Genomic DNA, 21,481 nt, shown 5'->3' with positions numbered 1-21,481 from the left:
TTTTTAGCCATCAGAATTTGATAAGTGGCGCTCCCCACCAATTTGTGCACTTTGCGCCCAACTTGTTACTGTCTGCCATTTCCCGAGGAATGCCCTTTTTTAACTGTTCATGTACCTGCTTGGATTTGCTGTCTCAGTTTTTGGCCGTTTTTTTCTTAGTGAATGAGGTGCAGGCTGTCTACTGCATTATACTTTTTATCCATCATAGTGATATGGCAAACCCCATTTAATTTTTAGTTATGGACCTCTGTTTCTCTTTAATGTATTTTGTAGACATTTCTCAATGTCCCTGTGTTTAGCAGTCTTCTCTTCAGTCCATTGGGATTAATGTGTGGCAATTGTTATCTCCTCTTTTTCTCCATGTTTCACAGTTTTTACATGGGTGTGTATAATCCTAGATGTTTTTACACCCTGACACAAAATACCAGCAGATGTGCCTGTGAACAACCAAAATTTTATTTCACAACTTTATATTTTGAGATACTGGTTAAACATTGGACTACCCCACACGTACACTATGTGATCAAAAGTATCCCTACACCCCCAGAACATACGTTTTACATATTAGGTGCATTGTGCTGCCAGGTAGTCCATAACAGCGACCTCAGTAGTCATCAGACATCGTGAGAGATCAGAATGGTGTGCTCTACGGAAGTCATGGACTTTGAACTTAGTCAGATGATGGGGTGTCACTTGTCATACGTCTTTACACGAGATTTCCACACTCCTAAACATCCCTAGGTCCACTCTTCCTGATGTGATAATGAACTGGAAAGGTGAATGGACGTGTACAGCACAAAAGCATACAGGCCGACCTCATCTGTTGACTGACACAGACTGCCGACAGTTAAGGAGGGTCATAATGTGTAATACGCATACACCTATCTAGACCATCACACAGGAATTCCAAATTGCATCAGGATCCGCTTCATGTACCATGTCAGTTAGGTGGGAGGTGAGAATACTTGCATTTCATGGTCAAGTGGCGGGTCATAAGTTCAGTTAGTCAGTGAGAGCAGCACCACTAGTTCCTGCTACTAACAATGCAAGTAAACCATTTGTGTCTTACATATTTTTACCAGCTTCAAACAGCAGTGACTGCAGTAATGATAGAAACTGTGATTGTTGTGTACAGCTGTGAGCTGCGTTGGCGACCCTTCACTCACAGCTCCAGGTTGCTTTGGCTTACATCACACAACTTGAGGCTGCTGCCCAGGTGCGTTACTATGGGGGATCAAATGCAGGGACACGAGGGTCGTCGAGCACGTCCCACATGTCCTCCGATCGGTCCACTGCTGTGGCTGCCCCGTGTACTGCTTGCACTGAGATTGACCCCTCACCTGTCATCGAGTGAGAGATCATTCTAACGTCTTGCATGCAGTGTAAAACTTTCTAAGGGACCCGATCATAGTGCCTCCCCAGTTTGTTTGATGAACAGGTTTCAGGTGTCTTCAGTGGCTGATGATGTCTCTGACCTGGATGCAGTCATCCACCCTGTTCCAAATGAAGTTTCTTGGCCCACATGGACTGGGCATTCACAGAGGGTGGGTTTGCTTGTACTTGGGAGCTCCAATGTTAGGTGTGTAGTAGGGCCCCCTAGGAACATGGCTGCCAAGGAGGGGAAGAAAGCCAGTGAGCAGTCCAGGGGAGTCATTCCAGATATGGAAAGGGTGCTTCTGGATGCCATGGAGAGTACAGGGTGCAGCCAGCTGCAGGTGGTGGCTCATTTCGGTACCAATGACGTTTGTCACTTTGGATTGGAGGAGACTGTCTGGTTTCAGCCGGCTAGTGGTAATGGTAAAGACTGCCAGTCTTGCTTCTGAGATTAAGGTGGAGCTCATCGATAGAGCCAACTGTGGTCCTTTTGGTGCAGAGCCGAGTGGAGGGTCTGAATCAGAGGCTCAGGCGGTTCTGTGACCATGTAGGCTGCAGACCCCTTGTCTTGTGCCATTGGGTGGTGATTTTTCAGGTTCTGCTTAATAGGTCAGGAGCCCACTATACACAGGAAGTGGCTAGACGGGTACTGGCAGTTGTGTGAAACGGACGGGGCTGATTTTTAGGTTAGAGGGTCTCAGGGAACCACAGAAGGGACATCCATCTAAAAGTAGGCAGGTAAAAAAAAACACTGTAAGGTAGTTTTAGAAAAGATTGGTATTGTAGTTGTAAATTGACATAGCTGTGTTCGGATAGACCCAGAGCTCCAAGACCTAATAGAAAGCGCTGAAGCTCAAATACTTGTAGGTACAGAGAGGTGGCTAAAGCCGGAAATAAGTTCAGCCGACATTATTTCGAACGATCTAACAGTGTTAAAGGATAGATTAAATACAGTTGGTGGTGTATTTATTGCTGTCAGAGGTAGTTTGCCTTGTAGCGACGTTGAAGTAGATAGTTCGTGTGAAATAGTATGGAAAGACCTTATACCTGACAATAGGACTAGACTATTAATTGGATCTTTTTACCGACCCCCCCCCCCGACTCAGATAATATATTAGCTGAACAGTTGAAACAAAACTAGAGTCATTTCAAACAAGTACCCCACTCATGCAATTATAGTCGGTGGCGACTTTAATCTACCCTCAATATGCTGGAAAAATTATACATTTAAAGGTGGTGGCAGCCATAAAACGTCATCAGAAATTGTAATGAATACTTTCTCAGAAAATTATTTTGAATAATTAGTTCATGAGCCCACTCGAACCGTAAATGGTTGCCAAAGCATACTTAACCTTTTAGTAACAAATAATCATCGACATATAGTGAGTATTGTGACAAATACAGGAATTAGCGACCACAAGACAGCTGCTGCTATGCTGAATACTGTAACACCTACAATCATCAAAAAGAAACGCCATCTATTTAAAAAAGCTGATAATGCTCTTAAACCCTTTTTCAGAGACAGTCTACACTCCTTCCGATCTGATCATGCAAGTGTAGAAAAGTTGTGGAATGTTTTCAAAGAGATAGTGCGACAGCCATTGAGAGATATATACCACATAAATTAGTAAGTGAGGGACTGATCCCCCATGGTACACAAAACGGGTCAGATCGTTGTTGTAGAAGCAACGAAAAAAGCATGTCAAATTTAAAAGAACACAAAATCCCCAAGATCGGCAAAGTTTTACAGAAGTTTGAAATATGGCGCTCTCTTCAATGCAAGATGATTTTAATAATTTCCACAACGAAATTCAGTCTCGAAATCTGGCAGAAGACCCAAAGGGATTCTGGTCATACATAAAGCACACCAGTGGCAAGACGATCAATACCTTCACCGCGTGATAACGGTGAAGTCACTGATGACAGTGCCACTAAAGCAGAGTTATTAAACACGGTTTTTCGAAACTCCTTCAGCAAAGAAGAAGTAGTAAGTATTCCTGAATTCCAATCAAGAACAACTGGCTGCCAGACCACGAGAGTAAAAAGGAAAAAGCAGCCATTCTGCGACACATTAAAACATCCACCCTAAAAGCACTAGGGTGGAGGACACAGACATGCACTTAAACTCAGATCAAATGGTAATACCCACCCTCATAGATGAAATGTAAAACAGAATCAGCTGATGAGACGCCATCTGCTAAAATCAATGATAAGCCTGGCAACCGAAGATGAAGTCACAGGGCAGCCAAAGAAGGACAAAGCAGAAGAATTTATGTCACTGTCAATCAGGTACTGCACTGACACTGAGGTGGGTCTTCACAGAGCAGGAGGTAGCCATGGGTCGCCCAGGCATGGCCGATGCAGAGCCGGCGGAGAACCACCAAGTCCCTGTGAGAGGCACTCATCAAGGACTTCCACCCACTCGTGGTCCCCTTAATGGCTCAAAGTTTGTTGTGCATACTGAAATTTTGCCATTCCGTCCCCCAAAGCTGAAAAACTTTGTGACATAATAAATATAGCAGGTTAGTTGCGGGGATGCTTATCTCCAGAAGTGGTTTCCGTGTAGCCTGTTTGGCCAGCCTGTCAGTAAGTTTATTTCCTGGTGTTCTGGCGTGACCAGGGGTCCAGATAAACACCATTGAACGAATGCACCGTTACAGGGCATAGATGGAATCCTGGATGGATGATACCAATGGATGAAGAGGGTAGCACTGGTCCACAGTTTTCAGGCTGGTCAAAGAGCCTGTACATAAATGAAATGACTCCCCAGGGCATGAACAGACACACTGAGGTCCATGATAAATGGCCACCAGCTCTGCAGTTAATACATTGCTGCCATCTGGTAACGAATTCTGTTCACAATATGGCTGAGTTGAACGTAGACAAAGCCAACATGACCATCAGCCATCGAGCCATTGATGTAAACCACTTCAGAGCCCAAGAACATGTCAATAATCGAGAGGAAGTGAAAGCAGAGAGCTGCAGGGTTAACGGAGTCCTTATGGCCACCTGAAAGGTCCAGACAAAGCTGCAGCCGATGTGTACACCATGGAGGCATACGTGAATAGACTGCAAGTGGAAGTAGTAAAGAGAATGATTCCAGTTCGGAGAGAAGGGACCACACACGAACCACAATCATTAGCCCTGACCTGAACTGCCAATGCAGGAGATGAACCACCATGGATGGGGAAAGGAGACAGTAATTTAGATGTGCAGGAGAACTACGAGTTCGTGCAATGTAACTGGCCAGCAGTTGTGCATACTTAATCTGAAATGGAGGTACTCTGGCCTCCACAAGGACATTGGTCACTGGACTCATCCTAAAAGCTCCTGTCGCTAAGTGTAGGCCACAGTAGAGCACTGGGTGGAGTAAATGCAACGCTGAGGGCGCCTCCAAACCATAAACCAGACTCCAATAGTCAGGGTGGGATTCAATGAGGGCTCTGTCGAGCTGCAGCAGCATAGAGCTATCAGCACTCCAGTTGGTGTTACTTAGGCAGTGGAGAGTATTGAAGTGCTGCCAGTACTTCCACTTAAGCTGATGAAGTTTAGGATATAAAGTCGATCGGGTGTCACAAACCACTCCTAAGAATCGATATGGCTCCAATACAGTTACTGGATCGTCATGAAGGTAAAGTTCTGGTTGCAGATGAGCGGTACGATGCCGACAGAAGTGCATGTCACATGACTTAGTGGCCGAAAACTGGAAACTGTGGGCTAGATACCATGACTGCATCTTCTGAATTGCTTCCTTAGGCACCACTCAGCAACATCCATACTGGTGGAGCAGTACAAAATGCACAAGTCGTCTGCATACGGAGAAGGTGAGATGGACGACTCAACACCTGCTGGTAGACAATTAATGGCCACCAAAAGCAGAGAAACACTTAATACATCGCCCTGTGGGAGCCCCTTCTCCTGGATATGGAGCGAACTATGAGAGGCACTAACATTTTTTTTCAAGGTGGTAGCTGGAATACGATTGCTACATGACACTGTAAGTAGACAGGTATGTCATTCTGCCTGCAAGGGAGCTCATAGGTGTACTGCACACCTTGAGGAGAAGTTGAGGGGCAGAGAGAAAGGGCAAGGATGAGACAGACAGAGAGAGAGAGAGAGTAGGTGACAAGATGGAAAAATAGTGGGCGAGGGGGAGACAAAAAGAGTGGCATAGAAGGAGATGGAATGAACTCGGAAGGAGAAGATGGACTAACAGATTGGAATAAATACCTAACCTGGCAAAGCCACACACTCTGCTGGTTACTAATATACTGCTGATCTCTAGAAAACTCACAATCTATGATTATTTCAATTAGCTTTCCACTAGCAGATAACTTTTCTCAATCTACATGCAATATTAGTGATGTAAATGCTTGCAATATTCTCAAGATCATCCCACACCAAATTTAGTCTGGGATCCTCACTGATACAATCACTGTGACAAGATAATCCCAACAGAACTTCAAGAAAATGACAAATATGTTCGAATTAATACAGCTTGTGCAAATCTGTAATACAAAGATATAATTTGCTGATCAGCTTTTGTAACCCACATTCCCACGATTCCACCTTGTGGTACATTTCACAGTGCTCTTTGCAGAGACAGTAACAGATCTCTGCTACACTGTTACTTCACAGCACAGCACAGCACATACTGACCCTGACCATCGTCTGGTGACCCAAAAGTTTGCCTCATGTTGCAGTGTTGTGCTTTTCCTATCCACACACCTTTTATCACTCGTCCTCAGCCTTCACCTGCCTGTTGTTGCCCGCATTTATCAACTTAACTTCTCACACTCACAGCTTTAGTGCAAACGAGTTCAGGCACTTGACACCCATTTCTGGACAATGTATTATTGTTCTGGTAATCTTTGACTTCTCCTCCTCTCCAATCAACAGTAGTGTCTTGCACTGGACCAAAGATAACATCCAAGATTTTCAGCCTGCAAAAATTATTTTGCATTGACTGCCTGTGTGACAGTCAAGGACCTGGTTCTAGAAAGCAACAGGATAATTTAATTGAACTCTACTTAGAATTACTTTAGGACTGGCAACTAGAAATGAAATAGTGTGGTGATACATGCATACATTCAGTCTATCCCAAGGGATATACCTTCACCACACTGCCAATATATTTCCCAAGTGCAGTACAGTTCAGTTTTACACAGCTCGCTGTCCTATGGAAGCATTCACTGCACTATGTATTTTGTTTGCATTCATTTCATATACTTCTAGTTGCAATGTTACCTGTCATTACTGTTAGCAGTTGTGGACTGTGCAGAGCTTAATGCTAAAAGCTACTTCAGCAAATGTTATTCAGTGGATATATCAATACATTTCTAACATTTGTAGACTTAGAGAAAGCTTTTGACAATGTTGACTGGAATACTCTCTTTCAAATTCTGAAGGTGGTACAGGGAGCGAAAGGCTATTTACAATTTGTACAGAAAGCAGATGGCAGTTATAAGAGTCGACGGACATGAAAGGGAAGCAGTGGTTGGGAAGGGAGTGAGACAAGGTTGTAGCCTCTCCCCAATGCTATTCAATCTGTATATTGAGCAAGCAGCAAAGGAAACAAAAGAAAAGCTCAGAGTAGGTATTAAAATTCATGGAGAAGAAATAAAAACTGAGGTTCACTGATGACATTGTAAGCGAAGGACCTGGAAGAGCAGTTGAATGGAATGGACAGTGTCTTGAAAGGAGGGTATAAGATGAACATCAACAAAAGCAAAACAAGGATAATGGAATGTAGTCGAATGAAGTTGGGTGATGCTGAGGGAATTAGATTAGGAAATGAGGCACTTAAAGTAGTAAAGGAAGTTTGCTATTTGGGGAGCAAATAACTGATGATGGTCGAAGTAGAGTGGATATAAAATGTAGACTGGCAATAGCAAGGAAGCCGTTTCTGAAGAAGAGTAATTTGTTAACATCAAGTATAGATGTGTCAGGAAGTCGTTTCTGAAAGTATTTGTATGGAGTGTAGCCATGTATGGAAGTGAAACATGATGATTAATAATTTAGACAAGAAGAGAATAGAAGCTTTCGAAATGTGGTGCTACAGAAGAATGCTTAAGATTAGATGGGTAGATCAGATAACTAATGAGGAGGTGTTGAATACAATTGGGGAGAAGAGGAGTCTGTGGCATAACTTGACCAGAAGAAGGGATAGGTTAGTAGAACATGTTCTGAGGCATTAAGGGATCACCAATTTAGTACTGGACAGCAGCATGGAGGGTAAAAATCATAAAAGGAGACCAAGAGATGAATACACTATGCAGATTCAGAAGGATGTAGGCTGCAGTAGGTACTGGGAGATGAAGCTTGCACAGTATAGAGTAGCATGGAGAGCTGCATCAAACCAGTCTCAGGACTGAACACCACAACAACAACATATCAATATCACTCTTGTTCAAGGCATTGCGATATAAAATCAGTTGAGTGAAATGGTTTGTGCATAATCTGCCTACATCATCAACACCTTTTGTTGATAGTGCTGCCGAATGTACTGTTGTTGATGAGAAACATATGCTAAAATAAAAAGAGGAAATTATTGGCTTCAGCATCCGTAAGTGAAAAATTTGAAAAGAGAGCATATAAATCCAATACCTCTCAACAAACCTGTTGGCCACATACAAAAACTTACAGGTTGACAAAAACATACAGGCATAAAATGATTAGGCTGACAACTTCTCACTGGCACTTCAACCCAACGGAATTGATATGGGCCTAAATTGAGGATTATGTTGCAAAACATTGATGAAACAAGTAGAAAAGGTACACTGTCCAGTTGGGGAACTCAGTAATGAAGCTGTTAAGAGAATTACCACGGAATGTGTGGTGTATTTACCTGCAGAGCAGATTGTATTTTCATTACTAAGAAGGCTTTTATTGGCAACTACAATCAAATGAAGTGCACCTCAGGAATTCAGCACTAGTGACACTAACAGAATCTTAATTTTTTGAATCATAATTTTTGTAATTTGAAGGAAGTGAATGATGTTATCACTACTCTTCTTACTTTCAAACTTAAATTCCCATACCTCTACCAAAATGGGTAACTTTCTTGTTACATGGATTTGTAATGTTTGATCAGAAAATGTAATGTCATGTTAACCGTAAATCCTGTGCTGTGTTTCTCTCAACAAAACAGATTACTGATACCTTATCACATGAGCAGAGCATCACACATAATATTTAATTTAAATTAATCTTATGTTAGACATCTCTGACAGAATTTGGAGCTGTTGAAAATAAGATATATTCTAAATATTTTGTTAACACAATTTGGTCATTTAAACTCAGTAACAAAGTTCCCCTATGAGTCAAATTTTCAGGAACATTAGATAATGGATTTTCGAAAATATTCTGCATATAAAACAAAATTTATTGCCACAAACAAATCTAAAATGAGAATGTAGTGCAACTCTACCAGAACCAACTTCCACCTTCGTACACTGATTAGTATGCAAATTAGAGTGTGTTCAATGAAATGTCAGATCATACCAACGGTCAAGGAAGAATGAGGCAACTGCATTTTGCATCTCCATGTGTTCCTGCTCTAATGTCAATACCAAAGTACATTTGGGGACAGTATAGATCACAACCTCAGTTTTAATTTTACTGTAGATTGTGATTTTACACACAATCATTTTCATAATTTCAATGTTATTGATCTACTAATGTTATTTCAATGTTATTGATCTACTAATGCTCTAGTGCTTTAAATTCAGCTGTAGCTTGTACCCATTTGTCAACAGTTCTCAACCTGTTTTCTCGGGTAATGCTCTACAGACCAACTTTCATGCATGCTATGGACAACCATTTTAGCTCTGGAATTTGCTATGACAGTGCCAAGCACAGATTTTACCACTCAATGTATCACTGTTAATTTGTCAAGTATTATGTTGAACACACTTGAAAAACGATGACGATGTTTTTCAACACCCTCACAGTCATGTGTAATCATTGTCTGTGAGTACTGTGATCTTTAAGAAACGGGTTCCTTATTCTCTCATAATAAATGTGTGATTACAGTCCATATCCCTGCCTATTAATATTCGATTCTTTGTACACCTACATCTACACCAGACTAGTCACCCAATGTTGCATGGAAGAGGGTACAACTGGTACCACTACATCCATTACTTCACCCTTTCCTACTCCATATCAAGGTGGTGTTTGTGGGAGAACAATTGCCAGGAAGCATCTATATTAGCTCTAATGCCTCCTATTTTGTTGACACACTTATTTTGCAAGACACATACTGGAATAAATAGTACATTGTCCAAATCTTGCTGTGTACTGAATTACACTATATCCTCCTCAAAAAAGCACTTCTTTATCTACTAGTTTAGAGTTGCAAGTGCGTGATGAGGTTCCACTATTGACTATGTAACTAACATAAAAATTAACTACACTCTATTTAAAGTTCCTATTTGATATGTGTAATAGTAGCGTTTTTTCCCAAGTGAGATGGAAACACATCTGACTAGTTCACTACCTGATGTCTTAACACTTATCCAATCATCCTTTCCCTTCTTTTAGTCAGCATTTTCTGTACATTTCTTACCTTAACAGTTCTACTGAGGACTCCATATTCCTTGTAAGTTCACTTAATTTTCAGTGGCATTCTCTAATCCCACATATGAAATGTTTCAGTTCCCTTCTTTTCATTTTCCAATCACGTCTACCCAGTAAAAATTCCAATATTCACCACAACTGATCTTAGTCCACAGAGCTGGATTTCTACTATGTGTTACAAATTTTTGTAAACAGCATTAAATTTGACTGTTTGCTTTCCACCAAAGACTGTTGAAGGTTTCTTGGGTCTCCAGCCGGGTGGTAGCATTGATATCTTGCGACGTTTTTGACAAAAAAGGAGATGAATGACATCAGAGCCATGATCAATTTGGCTGGAAAAGAACTGAACACCGCCACAATCGCAGTCCTCAAGAAAGAAGTGAATTTTGGCCCTATCCCCAGAACAAACCCGAAACAAGACATTATAGTGGTGTGGAAGAAGCAGTAAGGGCTTCCAAAGAAGGAAGCAGAGTAAGTCAGGTGGGAAACTTCCAGAATAATTGACAGATCTCAGTTGCCTACAAATAATGTATCTGCAGAAGAACGAGCAGCTCTCTGGTCCCTTAGAGATGACGGTGATATAACGATCCTACCAGCAGATAAAGGGAACACTACAGTGCTATTAAGCACTGCCGAGTACCGGTAGAAAATAAACCTGCTGCCAAAACACGAGGCCTATAAGATGCTGAAGAAGGATCCAACCCCGACGTTGAGTAGAAAGATGATAGCTCTGCTGAAGAAATCTGGCTTACCTGAGCCAATGAAGAAGTGGCTGTATCCTAGAGTGCCAGCAATACCACACCTCTATGGACTCCCTAAGATCCATAAGAAAGGGGTACCTCTCGACAGATTGCAGACTCCAACTCTCATAGTTAAGGACTTGCTAAATGCCTAGCAACACTGCTCCAACCCCTTGTGTGACACTGCAGCCACCATGTGAGAAACTCAGCCAAATTCGTAAAAATACTCAGGGACATGCTACTACAAATCGAGGACCTACTCGTGAGCTTCAACATGACGTCGCTTTTCACGAAAGTGTCCTTCAAGACTCCTTGACACTTTTAGCCCAGCACAACCACAAAGTCAGCCTCTTCGAACAAGCACTAACAACCTACTTTCAGCACCACAGGGAATTCATCGAACAGATTGACAAAGTGGCCATGGGCTTCCCACTGGCTCCTGTGAATTCAAACCTATATATTGAACATTTCGAGGAGGTGGCCCTTCAAAGTGCCAGACAGAAACCAAAGCACTTCTTATGCTATGTCGACGACACTTTTGTTATATGCGGACATGCAAAACAGGTGCTAGATGAGTTTCAGGAACACCTCAACAGCATCCATCCAAACACCAAATTTATAATGGAAATGGAGGAAAATGGATGCCTCCCCTTCCTTGATATTTTAATTAAGAGGAAGGCAGACAGTTCACTAGGCCATGCAGTACATAGGAAGAAGACACACACAGACCTATACCTTCATGCAACAAGCTGCCACCATCCAGCACAAAGACAAACAGTACTTAAATGGCTCTGAGCACTATGGAACTTCTGTGGTCATCAGTCCCCTAGAACTTAGAACTACTTAAACCTAACTAACCTAATGACATCACACACATCCACGCCCGAGGCAGGATTCAAACCTGCGACCGTAGCGGTCGTGCAGTTCCAAACTGCAGCGCCTAGAACCATCGGCCACTCCGGCCAGCCAAACAGTACTTATCACGCTGGTACGTAGGGCGCATGCCATCTGCAACTAAGACAGCCAACCATCCGAGCTGCAACACCTGAGGGAAGTCTTCCTCCAAAATTGCTACAGCGAAACGCAGATCAACAGGGCACTTAAAAGGAAGAAGGAAGCAGTGAGAACCCCAGATTATGATGAAGTAGAAGGAGACAAACGACTCTCTTTCCTTCCGTACACGGTTCCGCTCTCACCCAAAATTGCACTATTTCTTGGCAAATATAATACCAGAACCGTTCTCCAACTACCACCAAAGACAGGGAGCTCCTAGGTACTGCCAAAGACCCGCTGATCCTTAACACACCAGGAGTATAAAGCATACCATGCAAATGCGTAAAACAATACATTGGGCAAACACAGCACTGTACATTTAATGCTGTGAAGAACATATCAGATGTGTGCGACGAGGCCACACAGAAAAATCAGCCGAAGCAAAATACAGCATAAATGAAAAACACACCTTCCACTTCGAAAACACAAAGGTACAGTGCCGAGCATCTGGCTTATGGGAAAGCATCATCAAAGAATCCATAGAAATAAGGTTTCACAACAATCTGGTCAACAGAGATGAGGGATCCTAACTCGGCGCAGCATGGAACTCTGCGATAGCAGCAGTCCATCGGGAGCTTACCCGTCAACGTCCTCTGCCACGGACGTAGACAGAATACTTACACCGAGAACCAAACATGGCTGCCAAGGGCGACTGTCATCATCACTGTGTGCCCGCCATTGGTCCACCGTGGCTACCCAAGGTCTAGTTGAGAGGGGTGACTGCACATATAAATAACCCGCTCTCCACCAATCTGAACACTTCGCCAGAAGATGGGTAGTATGACAATTCCTGAAACGTTGCAAGATATCAACACTACCATGCAGCTGAAGACCTGAGAAACCTTCATCAGCATTAAATTTAATACACTATGGTGATAATTAAATGAATATGGAATTTCACACACTATCACTGTAATGTGCTAAATTTAATGCTCTTTACAAGAATTCTTGCTATCACAATGTTTTCTCCTTGCAGGCAGTTTGGAATAAGCAATGTTCCATTACACTGTACATTAATGTCATGCATACTGGATAAACCGATTGTCTTTACACAGAGCAAACATAATTTCAGTAATGCAGTATGTTTTTCATTAAATACTTCGGAGAAAAGAAATAGTATGACAAATACCATACTTATCTGATAACATACTGCTTACAGTTGATTGCTTTACATCTTACATCTTTTCTATTACAGAACTGTGACCCAGACAAATTGACAGCTGCTGCAAAGAAGTCTTCTTTGGTACATTTGTTCCAAGAATGAATTTGAGACATTTATTATTTACATGTACAATAAAATTACGATGTGTTACAGTTAATAAACTTATGTTTCCTACAAGTTTCATTCAAATACCATTACATACAACAGAACAATATACATACAGTCAATTGAAATACTATAAAAATTCTGGAGAAGTGCTAATATCCTAGGTTTAAATGATTCATCATTTATGATCACTGGAATTTACTGCACCCAATGCATTTCATGATATTCATACAGTACTTCAAGCACAATGCATCACCGATGTGAAAACTTACATCATGCTCAACGCCATCTAAATCCCGTTTCAGTTCTAGGTCTTGCTTTATACAAAGACTAGGCATTACAATCCTTGGTGGATCTTGAAGAAACTGGAAAAAGAAAGAATGGCAAATTCAAAGCTTCTGTTCTTGTGCTTGTGTTACACATCAAGTGGGGCTAAAAAGCTATTGGTCACATGTATTCACTTACTGGCATTAGGTAACAGGAAAATGTGTCACATTAAATTAGATTTACTTTCATTCCAATTGATTCATACTGAGGAGGTCCTACAGGACGTAGGAAATGTCAGAAAAACATGATGAACATTTGAAATCAAAGTTCTGTTTGCCTTGGAGGTAGACACATCAGATATCAACCAAGCAGAGATTATTTCATCCTTGCCAAGGAGCTACTACTAGTACTACGACTACTACTCCTCCCTCTCTCTCTCTCTCTCTCTCTCTCTCTCTCTCTCTCTCTCTCTCTCTCTCTCTCTCTGTCCCCTCCCCCTGCCCCTCTGAATGTGCCAAGGTGCAGGCTCCAATAAGAGCATTTGATTTTATGATGATCTCAGCTCCCTATTTTCTGACCTATGTTATTCAGTGGAAGATGATAGGGTACCTCTGCAAAGCCAATGAGGGCACTATGGTCAAGAAGAAACTAAGCAACTAGCAGGTTATATGCAGAATGCATTTTTTAGGTCAGAAAACCACCTGTAAAGACAATAAGCAGGTAAATGCACATCTAAGTGTGGGTCACCAAATTTTGGTACTGAGGAAAATACATGTCTAATGTCACAAAAACTAATGCAAACCTGAAGTAAAAGTAAAGCTTTCAACAACCTGGAGTTAGTTATGAACACCTTAGTGCTCTGTTTGACATTGTCTTACTGGATGTGGTACACCACTGGCTTCCTCCAACTTTTGAACTCACTGACACAGTAAGTTACATGAGGACCTAGAGCTTCACAATGGAATGGAAACTGTCATTTTCCACATAGACGATTTCCATGTGAAAAAGTGACAGATGATGCCTGGGATGGAACCCAGAACACTTGAATTTGTAGCCTCACACCCATTCAATAAGCAATCCTCTTACTCTTAGAAAAGTGTATATGCATTCAAGACAAGATCCAGAGTTTCATTAACTAACAGTGGCATTGTACACAACACTGGAAGGAAAACTAGAAATAATTAGCTACAAAATCAGATATTCCATGCCGAGGACCCACTAGAAAGATGCACCACAGAACACAGGCAGTAATACATTATCATGAAAAATCAGCACTGGACAATAAGATAAATCTGCATTTATCTCATTGAATGTTACTGAAATTTGGAATCTGCATGCAGGTAAGTATCAAATGTGAGGAAAAAATAATTCTGAAGTGTCAAATGTGATGTGGAAAAAGTAACTGAGTTCCAACATCCACCCACCATAGTACATTAATGCTTAAGAAATAGTCTGGTAAATATTGTATACAAATCAAAATCCTCTATCATACTGCAGTGACAGGATATATATATACTTGTCAGCTACATAATTGAAGATGCATGAATTCAAACAGTGAAAAAGATTTGGAGGAAAATTACATCAATAAAGTACAACATGACATGAGGTTGACCAAATATAGACATGACCCCTGCTGTCCATCCATTTCATTGAAGAGATTTAGAGAATCCATGCAAAATGTAGATCTAAATTTTGAGAGGACAAACTGAACTCTCATCTCAAAATGATGTCCTGTGACATTAGCACAGCTGTGAAAATAAAAATTCCTGTGAAAATCTACAAAACATGTTTTCCCAAAATTAGCCTGTGTAACTGTTTAGAAAAACCACACAACAGGAAAATATTTATTCTGTTAGTAATAGACATGCCCAAAATAATAAATTCTCTAATTACAGAGATTGGAACATGAGCACTGGACTACTGAAGCATCACAGATTGCTACTGTTAAAAACAAACTCTGGAAGACAGGAACATACTTCTGCCTAACAAACCTGATAAAGTGATCAGACATGACCAAACAGCCAATACACTCAGCATGGGGAATACAGTGGGGACCTGCAAATGTTAACAACATTACATAGTTACATGACAGCAGATATCTGTACAGCAACTTCAAATGAAGCTAAATCCCCTGAATCCCCATGGCCAACCACAAGTTGAACATATGAGAACCACCAAGACAGCTTATATAAGAAGCTTCCATTAATTTATAAGCAACATCATATCTTGCAAAACATGAAACAAAAAACAAAAACCCCAGAACTTCTGAACAAAAATGTTAGGAAAGGAATCAAAGACATCTCTACAGTAGATAGTAGACAATGATGCAGATTGTAGCAAAACGGAAGACAGTAACAGAAAAGACATAATTACAATGCTTTGCCTTAGAAATTTTCTCCACTAAAGAAGATAAAAATGCATTTTACATTTCTTACTACAGCACAGATACTAAAATTACACATACATAATTGACTAATGTGGGGGCAGGAGGGAGAAGGAAAAACCAAACTTTTTCTACACAATTTACCACTAGACCTGAAGAGGAAGCCATCAGATGAAATAAAACAAGTGGATGTTGCAGGATCACCTCTGGCAATGGAACTGTTATTTTATGGAAAAGTGGTGTGTCATTGGAATAGAAAAATGCACAGTTCATTTCAAGTTGTAAGAAGAGGCACAGCAAACATGTTTGGAGCTAAAGACCTAGACAGCAGATAATTTTGTTCTCCTATATGATTTTGGGAAGAAAACAGTTCGTCTGCATGAATAAAAATGAATCCTATAGTCATTCATCAAGTAAAATTGACTGCTCTATTCACTCACTGTTCTGCTGATTGCAATCAGCCAATACAATTTTGAATACCGGGTGATTTAAGCTAATCACAAACGTTCACATAGTGATCTACTGACTGTCTAATATTAGAGATTTGTCTAACAACAGATGTAAAAATTTATTTTGGCTGCACTGATAAGTTAAACCTGGATTTCTTGCATTTTATGGGCTGCCACCTTAACCATTATGGACACATCCCTGTGACAATAAGAACTTGACTGAAAAGGGTATCTTGCAGATCATCCTCTTCAATTTCATTCAGATTTACAGTATTTGGAGTTTAGTGCTGGAACATCTATTTCCTAAACCAGCACTAGGCAGTAACCAAACTAAAAAAAATTGACTTTGAATATCAGAAGACTTCTGAGTGCTGCCTACTACAAAACATTTCCTATTTATTAACACAATTGCTGGTAATTGGAAGAATAGCATAAAAGTACCTTAATGAAAAAGTTGCTGGTTCAGATCTCTTAGTAGGAACTACTACTTTTTAAAAACTTCCAAGTCTACTAACAACTCGCAAATTTAACAAATACTGAATTGTAATGGTTTGGTAAAAATTACATATTTTTTCATCATTCAACATATTAAAACAAAAATTTTGATACAGTCATGTGAGATTTATTTATTTTCAATTTGATGCTCTCCATTTTTGTACCAAAATGTAATTTTTTAACAATACTCGCATTTTCATGTAACTTTTAACTAAAAATAACTATTAGAAAAGTATGACTCAGCATGAATTAAAATTACCATTTATTTTACATATGGAATTTAAATAAAACTAAAAGAAATGGTAGCACTTAGTGTGATCTGAACCACTAGTTTTATGATTATTATATTATCCTATGCACTCAGCTACAGACAACTATACAATACATTTTTTACACTTGCCACCCCTCACAAATCACCCAATTGCCAAATGCATTTTTTGTTTCTACTTTTATGGAGAACGGCATCATACTGCTATACCAAATAATTGGCTGGCCACTGACCTTCCAATCTTGAACCTAAGACGAAAATCTATGAGGACATCCAAGTGAAATCCCCTTGGCAGCCCTGGAGGCATGCTTGGTTAGGATAATTGTTTAAGTAACTGATCCTGAAACTAGGAGTTACAGCCTCAAATCTGAGACCTAGCAACAATTTTCATCTGTTGGTTTGTATGTGTATCAATGCAGTCATACAGAATTGTTATTTATCTTCATATAGATAATGAAGTAATTCTACAGATATACATGCTAGAACTATTGCTCCTGCTCAAAGACAGCACTTTAAACAATAGTTCACAGTCTGCACCCCAAATGAACCATGGACACTGTTGAGGCAGGGTTGCTTGCATGTCAACAACATTGAAAACAGTGTTAGGTGCAAACACAAATAAGTATTATCTGAGGAAATGTCAAACTTAGACATGGATCCTCAAGAGGGGCAAAATACTTTTCAGCAGTTGCAGGAGCAATGGTCTGGATTATCAACTGACCTGGCCTTGTAGCATTAACCAACTTCCTGTACCAATAATGCAAATGGCTGAAAGCAATGCAAAACTGTAGGTCTCTTAGTTTTTCTTCTCAGGAGCATGCAGCTCTACTGCACGAAATTATCTTAGGCAAAATATTCAGGAGGTAAAATAGTCCCCCATTCAGATCTCCAGGCAGAGTTGACTCAGGAGGATGTTGTCAGAAAAGCAGGCCAGGCAGTCTATATGTCTGAGTGGAGTATTACATACCTTAGTAGGATAAGTATATATCACTACGGGGTAAGATAGATACTGCCTACAGGAAAATTAGATCTTTAGAGAAAAGAGAAGCACTTGGATGAAAATCAAGAGCTCAGACAGAAAACAAGTTCTAAGCACAGAAGAGAAAGCAGAAATGTGGAAGGATTATATAGAGTGTCTATAGAAGGGCGATGTACTGGAGGGCAATATATGGAAATAGAACAATGTAGATGAAGATGAAATGGGAGAAATGATACTGTGTGACAAGTTTGACAAAGCCATGAAAGACCCGAGTTGAAACAAGGCCCTGAAAGTATACAATATTCCATTACAACTACTGATAGCCTTCGAAAGGCCAGCCCTGACAGACCTCTACCATGTGGTGAGTAGGATGTAAGAGATAGGTGAAATACCCTCAGACTTCAAGAGGAATATAATAATTCCAATCACAAAGAAAGAAAGTTTTAACAGACATGAAAATAACCAAACTATTAGTTTGGTAAGTCATGGGTGCAAAATACTAACACGAATACATTACAGATGAATGGAAAAACTGGTAGAAGCTGACCTTGGGAAAAATCGGTTTTGATTCCATAGAAATGTTTGAAAACATGAGGCAATACTGACCCTACAACTTGTCTTGCAACACAGATTAAGGAAAGGAAAACCTATATTTCTAGCGTTTGCAGACTTGAAGAATCCTTTTGACAATGTTAACTTGATTACTCTCAAATTCTGAATGTTGCAGGGATCAAACACAGTGAACAAAAGGATATGTACAATTCGTACAGTAACCAGACAGCAGTTATAAAGAGTTGAGGGGCATGAAAGGGAAAGAGCAGTTGGGAAGGGTGTCAGACAGGGTTGTAGCCTAGCCCTGATGGTATTGAATCTGTATACTGAGCAAGAAGTGAGGAAAACAAAAGAAAAATTCGGAGCAGAAATTAAAATCCATGGAGAAGAAATAAGAACTTTGAGGTTTGCCGACAACATTTTAATTATGTCAGAGACAGTGAAGTACCTGGAAGAACAGTTGAACAGAAGGAACAGTGTATTGAAAGGAGAATATAAGATGAACATCAACAAAAGCGAAATGAGAATAATGGAATGTAGTCGAATTAAGTCAGTGATGCAGAGGGATTTATATTAGGAAATGAGACACAAAGTAGTATATGAGTTTTCCTATTTGGGGAGCAAAATAACTGATGATGGTCAATGTACACAGGATATAAAATGTACGGTGGCAATGGCAGGTAAAGCTTTCCTCGAGAAGACAAATTTGTTAACATCGAGTATAGATTTAACTGTTGGGAATTCTTTTCTGTAAGTATTTGTTTGGAGTGTAGTCTTGTATGTAAGTTGACGAAATCGATGACAAACAGTTTAAACAAGAAGAGAATAGAAGCAAACATCAAACAATGGAAAATCCAGAATGGAATGTAACAATAGCAGAGAAGGAAAGTCGCTACTCATGATACAGCAGTGATGCTGAGTCATGATAGGCACAATAAAAAGATTCACACAATTAAGGCTTTCGGCCATTAAGGCCTTTGTCAGCAGTAGACACTCATTCGCACGCGGTCTCAGAGAGCTGAGAGCACAGCTTGGCAGTGTGATCTCAGCTCCCTGCGTGTTTGTGTGTGTGTGTGTGTGTGTGTGTGTGTGTGTGTGTGTGTGTGTGTGTGTGTGTGTGTGTGTGTGTGTGTGTGTGTGTGTGTAAGAGAATAGAAGCTTTTGAAATGTGGTGCTACGGAAGAATGGTGAAGATTAGATAGGTAGATCATGTAACTAATGAGGAGGTACTGAATAGAATTGGGGAGATGAGGAATTTGTGGCACAACTTGACTAGAAGAAGGTATCTGTTGGTAGGGCATGTTCTGAGGCATCAATGGATCCCCCATTTAGTATAGGAGGGCTATGTGGAGGGTCCCCCCCCAATGAACCATGGACCTTGCCGTTGGTGGGGAGGCTTGCGTGCCTCAGCGATACAGATAGCCGTACCGTAGGTGCAACCACAACGGAGGGGTATCTGTTGAGAGGCCAGACAAACGTGTGGTTCCTGAAGAGGGGCAGCAGCCTTTTCAGTAGTTGCAAGGGCAACAGTCTGGATGATTGACTGATCTGGCCTTGTAACATTAACCAAAACGGCCTTGCTGTGCTGGTACTGCGAACGGCTGAAAGCAAGGGGAAACTACAGCCGTAATTTTTCCCGAGGGCATGCAGCTTTACTGTATGATTACATGATGATGGCGTCCTCTTGGGTAAAATATTCCGGAGGTAAAATAGTCCCCCATTCGGATCTCCGGGCGGGGACTACTCAAGAGGATGTCGTTATCAGGAGAAAGAAAACTGGCGTTCTACGGATCGGAGCGTGGAATGTCAGATCCCTTAATCGGGCAGGTAGGTTAGAAAATTTAAAAAGGGAAATGGATAGGTTGAAGTTAGATATAGTGGGAATTAGTGAAGTTCGGTGGCAGGAGGAACAAGACTTCTGGTCAGGTGACTACAGGGTTATAAACACAAAATCAAATAGGGGTAATGCAGGAGTAGGTTTAATAATGAATAGGAAAATAGGAATGCGGGTAAGCTACTACAAACAGCATAGTGAACGCATTATTGTGGCCAAGATAGATACGAAGCCCACACCTACTACAGTAGTACAAGTTTATATGCCAACTAGCTCTGCAGATGACGAAGAAATTGAAGAAATGTATGATGAAATAAAAGAAATTATTCAGATTGTGAAGGGAGACGAAAATTTAATAGTCATGGGTGACTGGAATTCGAGTGTAGGAAAAGGGAGAGAAGGAAACATAGTAGGTGAATATGGATTGGGGGACAGAAATGAAAGAGGAAGCCGCCTGGTAGAATTTTGCACAGAGCACAACATAATCATAACTAACACTTGGTTTAAGAATCATGAAAGAAGGTTGTATACATGGAAGAACCCTGGAGATACTAAAAGGTATCAGATAGATTATATAATGGTAAGACAGAGATTTAGGAACCAGGTTTTAAATTGTAAGACATTTCCAGGGGCAGATGTGGACTCTGACCACAATCTATTGGTTATGACCTGTAGATTAAAACTGAAGAAACTGCAAAAAGGTGGGAATTTAAGGAGATGGGACCTGGATAAACTAAAAGAACCAGAGGTTGTACAGAGATTCAGGGAGAGCATAAGGGAGCAATTGACAGGAATGGGGGAAATAAATACAGTAGAAGAAGAATGGGTAGCTTTGAGGGATGAAGTAGTGAAGGCAGCAGTGGATCAAGTAGGTAAAAAGACGAGGGCTAGTAGAAATCCTTGGGTAACAGAAGAAATATTGAATTTAATTGATGAAAGGAGAAAATATAAAAATGCAGTAAGTGAAACAGGCAAAAAGGAATACAAACGTCTCAAAAATGAGATCGACAGGAAGTGCAAAATGGCTAAGCAGGGATGGCTAGAGGACAAATGTAAGGATGTAGAGGCCTATCTCACTAGGGGTAAGATAGATACCGCCTACAGGAAAATTAAAGAGACCTTTGGAGATAAGAGAACGACTTGTATGAATATCAAGAGCTCAGATGGAAATCCAGTTCTAAGCAAAGAAGGGAAAGCAGAAAGGTGGAAGGAGTATATAGAGGGTCTATACAAGGGCGAT

General features: G+C 40.6%; 1 protein-coding gene across 1 annotated transcript in view; it reads right to left on the bottom strand.

Moving 5' to 3' along the window:
• The window catches only part of LOC126426473 (uncharacterized), a 181,613-nt gene that overhangs the window by 149,301 nt on the left and 10,831 nt on the right, over positions 1–21,481 (bottom strand). Inside the window, exon 4 of the mRNA XM_050088385.1 lies at positions 13,287–13,379. Within this exon, the coding sequence (XP_049944342.1) occupies positions 13,287–13,379 (93 nt within the window). The remainder of the gene's footprint in view (positions 1–13,286; positions 13,380–21,481) is intronic.

The sequence above is a fragment of the Schistocerca serialis genome, chromosome 11 (assembly GCF_023864345.2).
Source record: "Schistocerca serialis cubense isolate TAMUIC-IGC-003099 chromosome 11, iqSchSeri2.2, whole genome shotgun sequence".
Lineage (NCBI taxonomy): Eukaryota > Metazoa > Arthropoda > Insecta > Orthoptera > Acrididae > Schistocerca > Schistocerca serialis.
The sequence above is the reverse complement of the archived record's forward strand: the minus strand, read 5'-3'. Positions and strand labels throughout refer to the sequence as shown.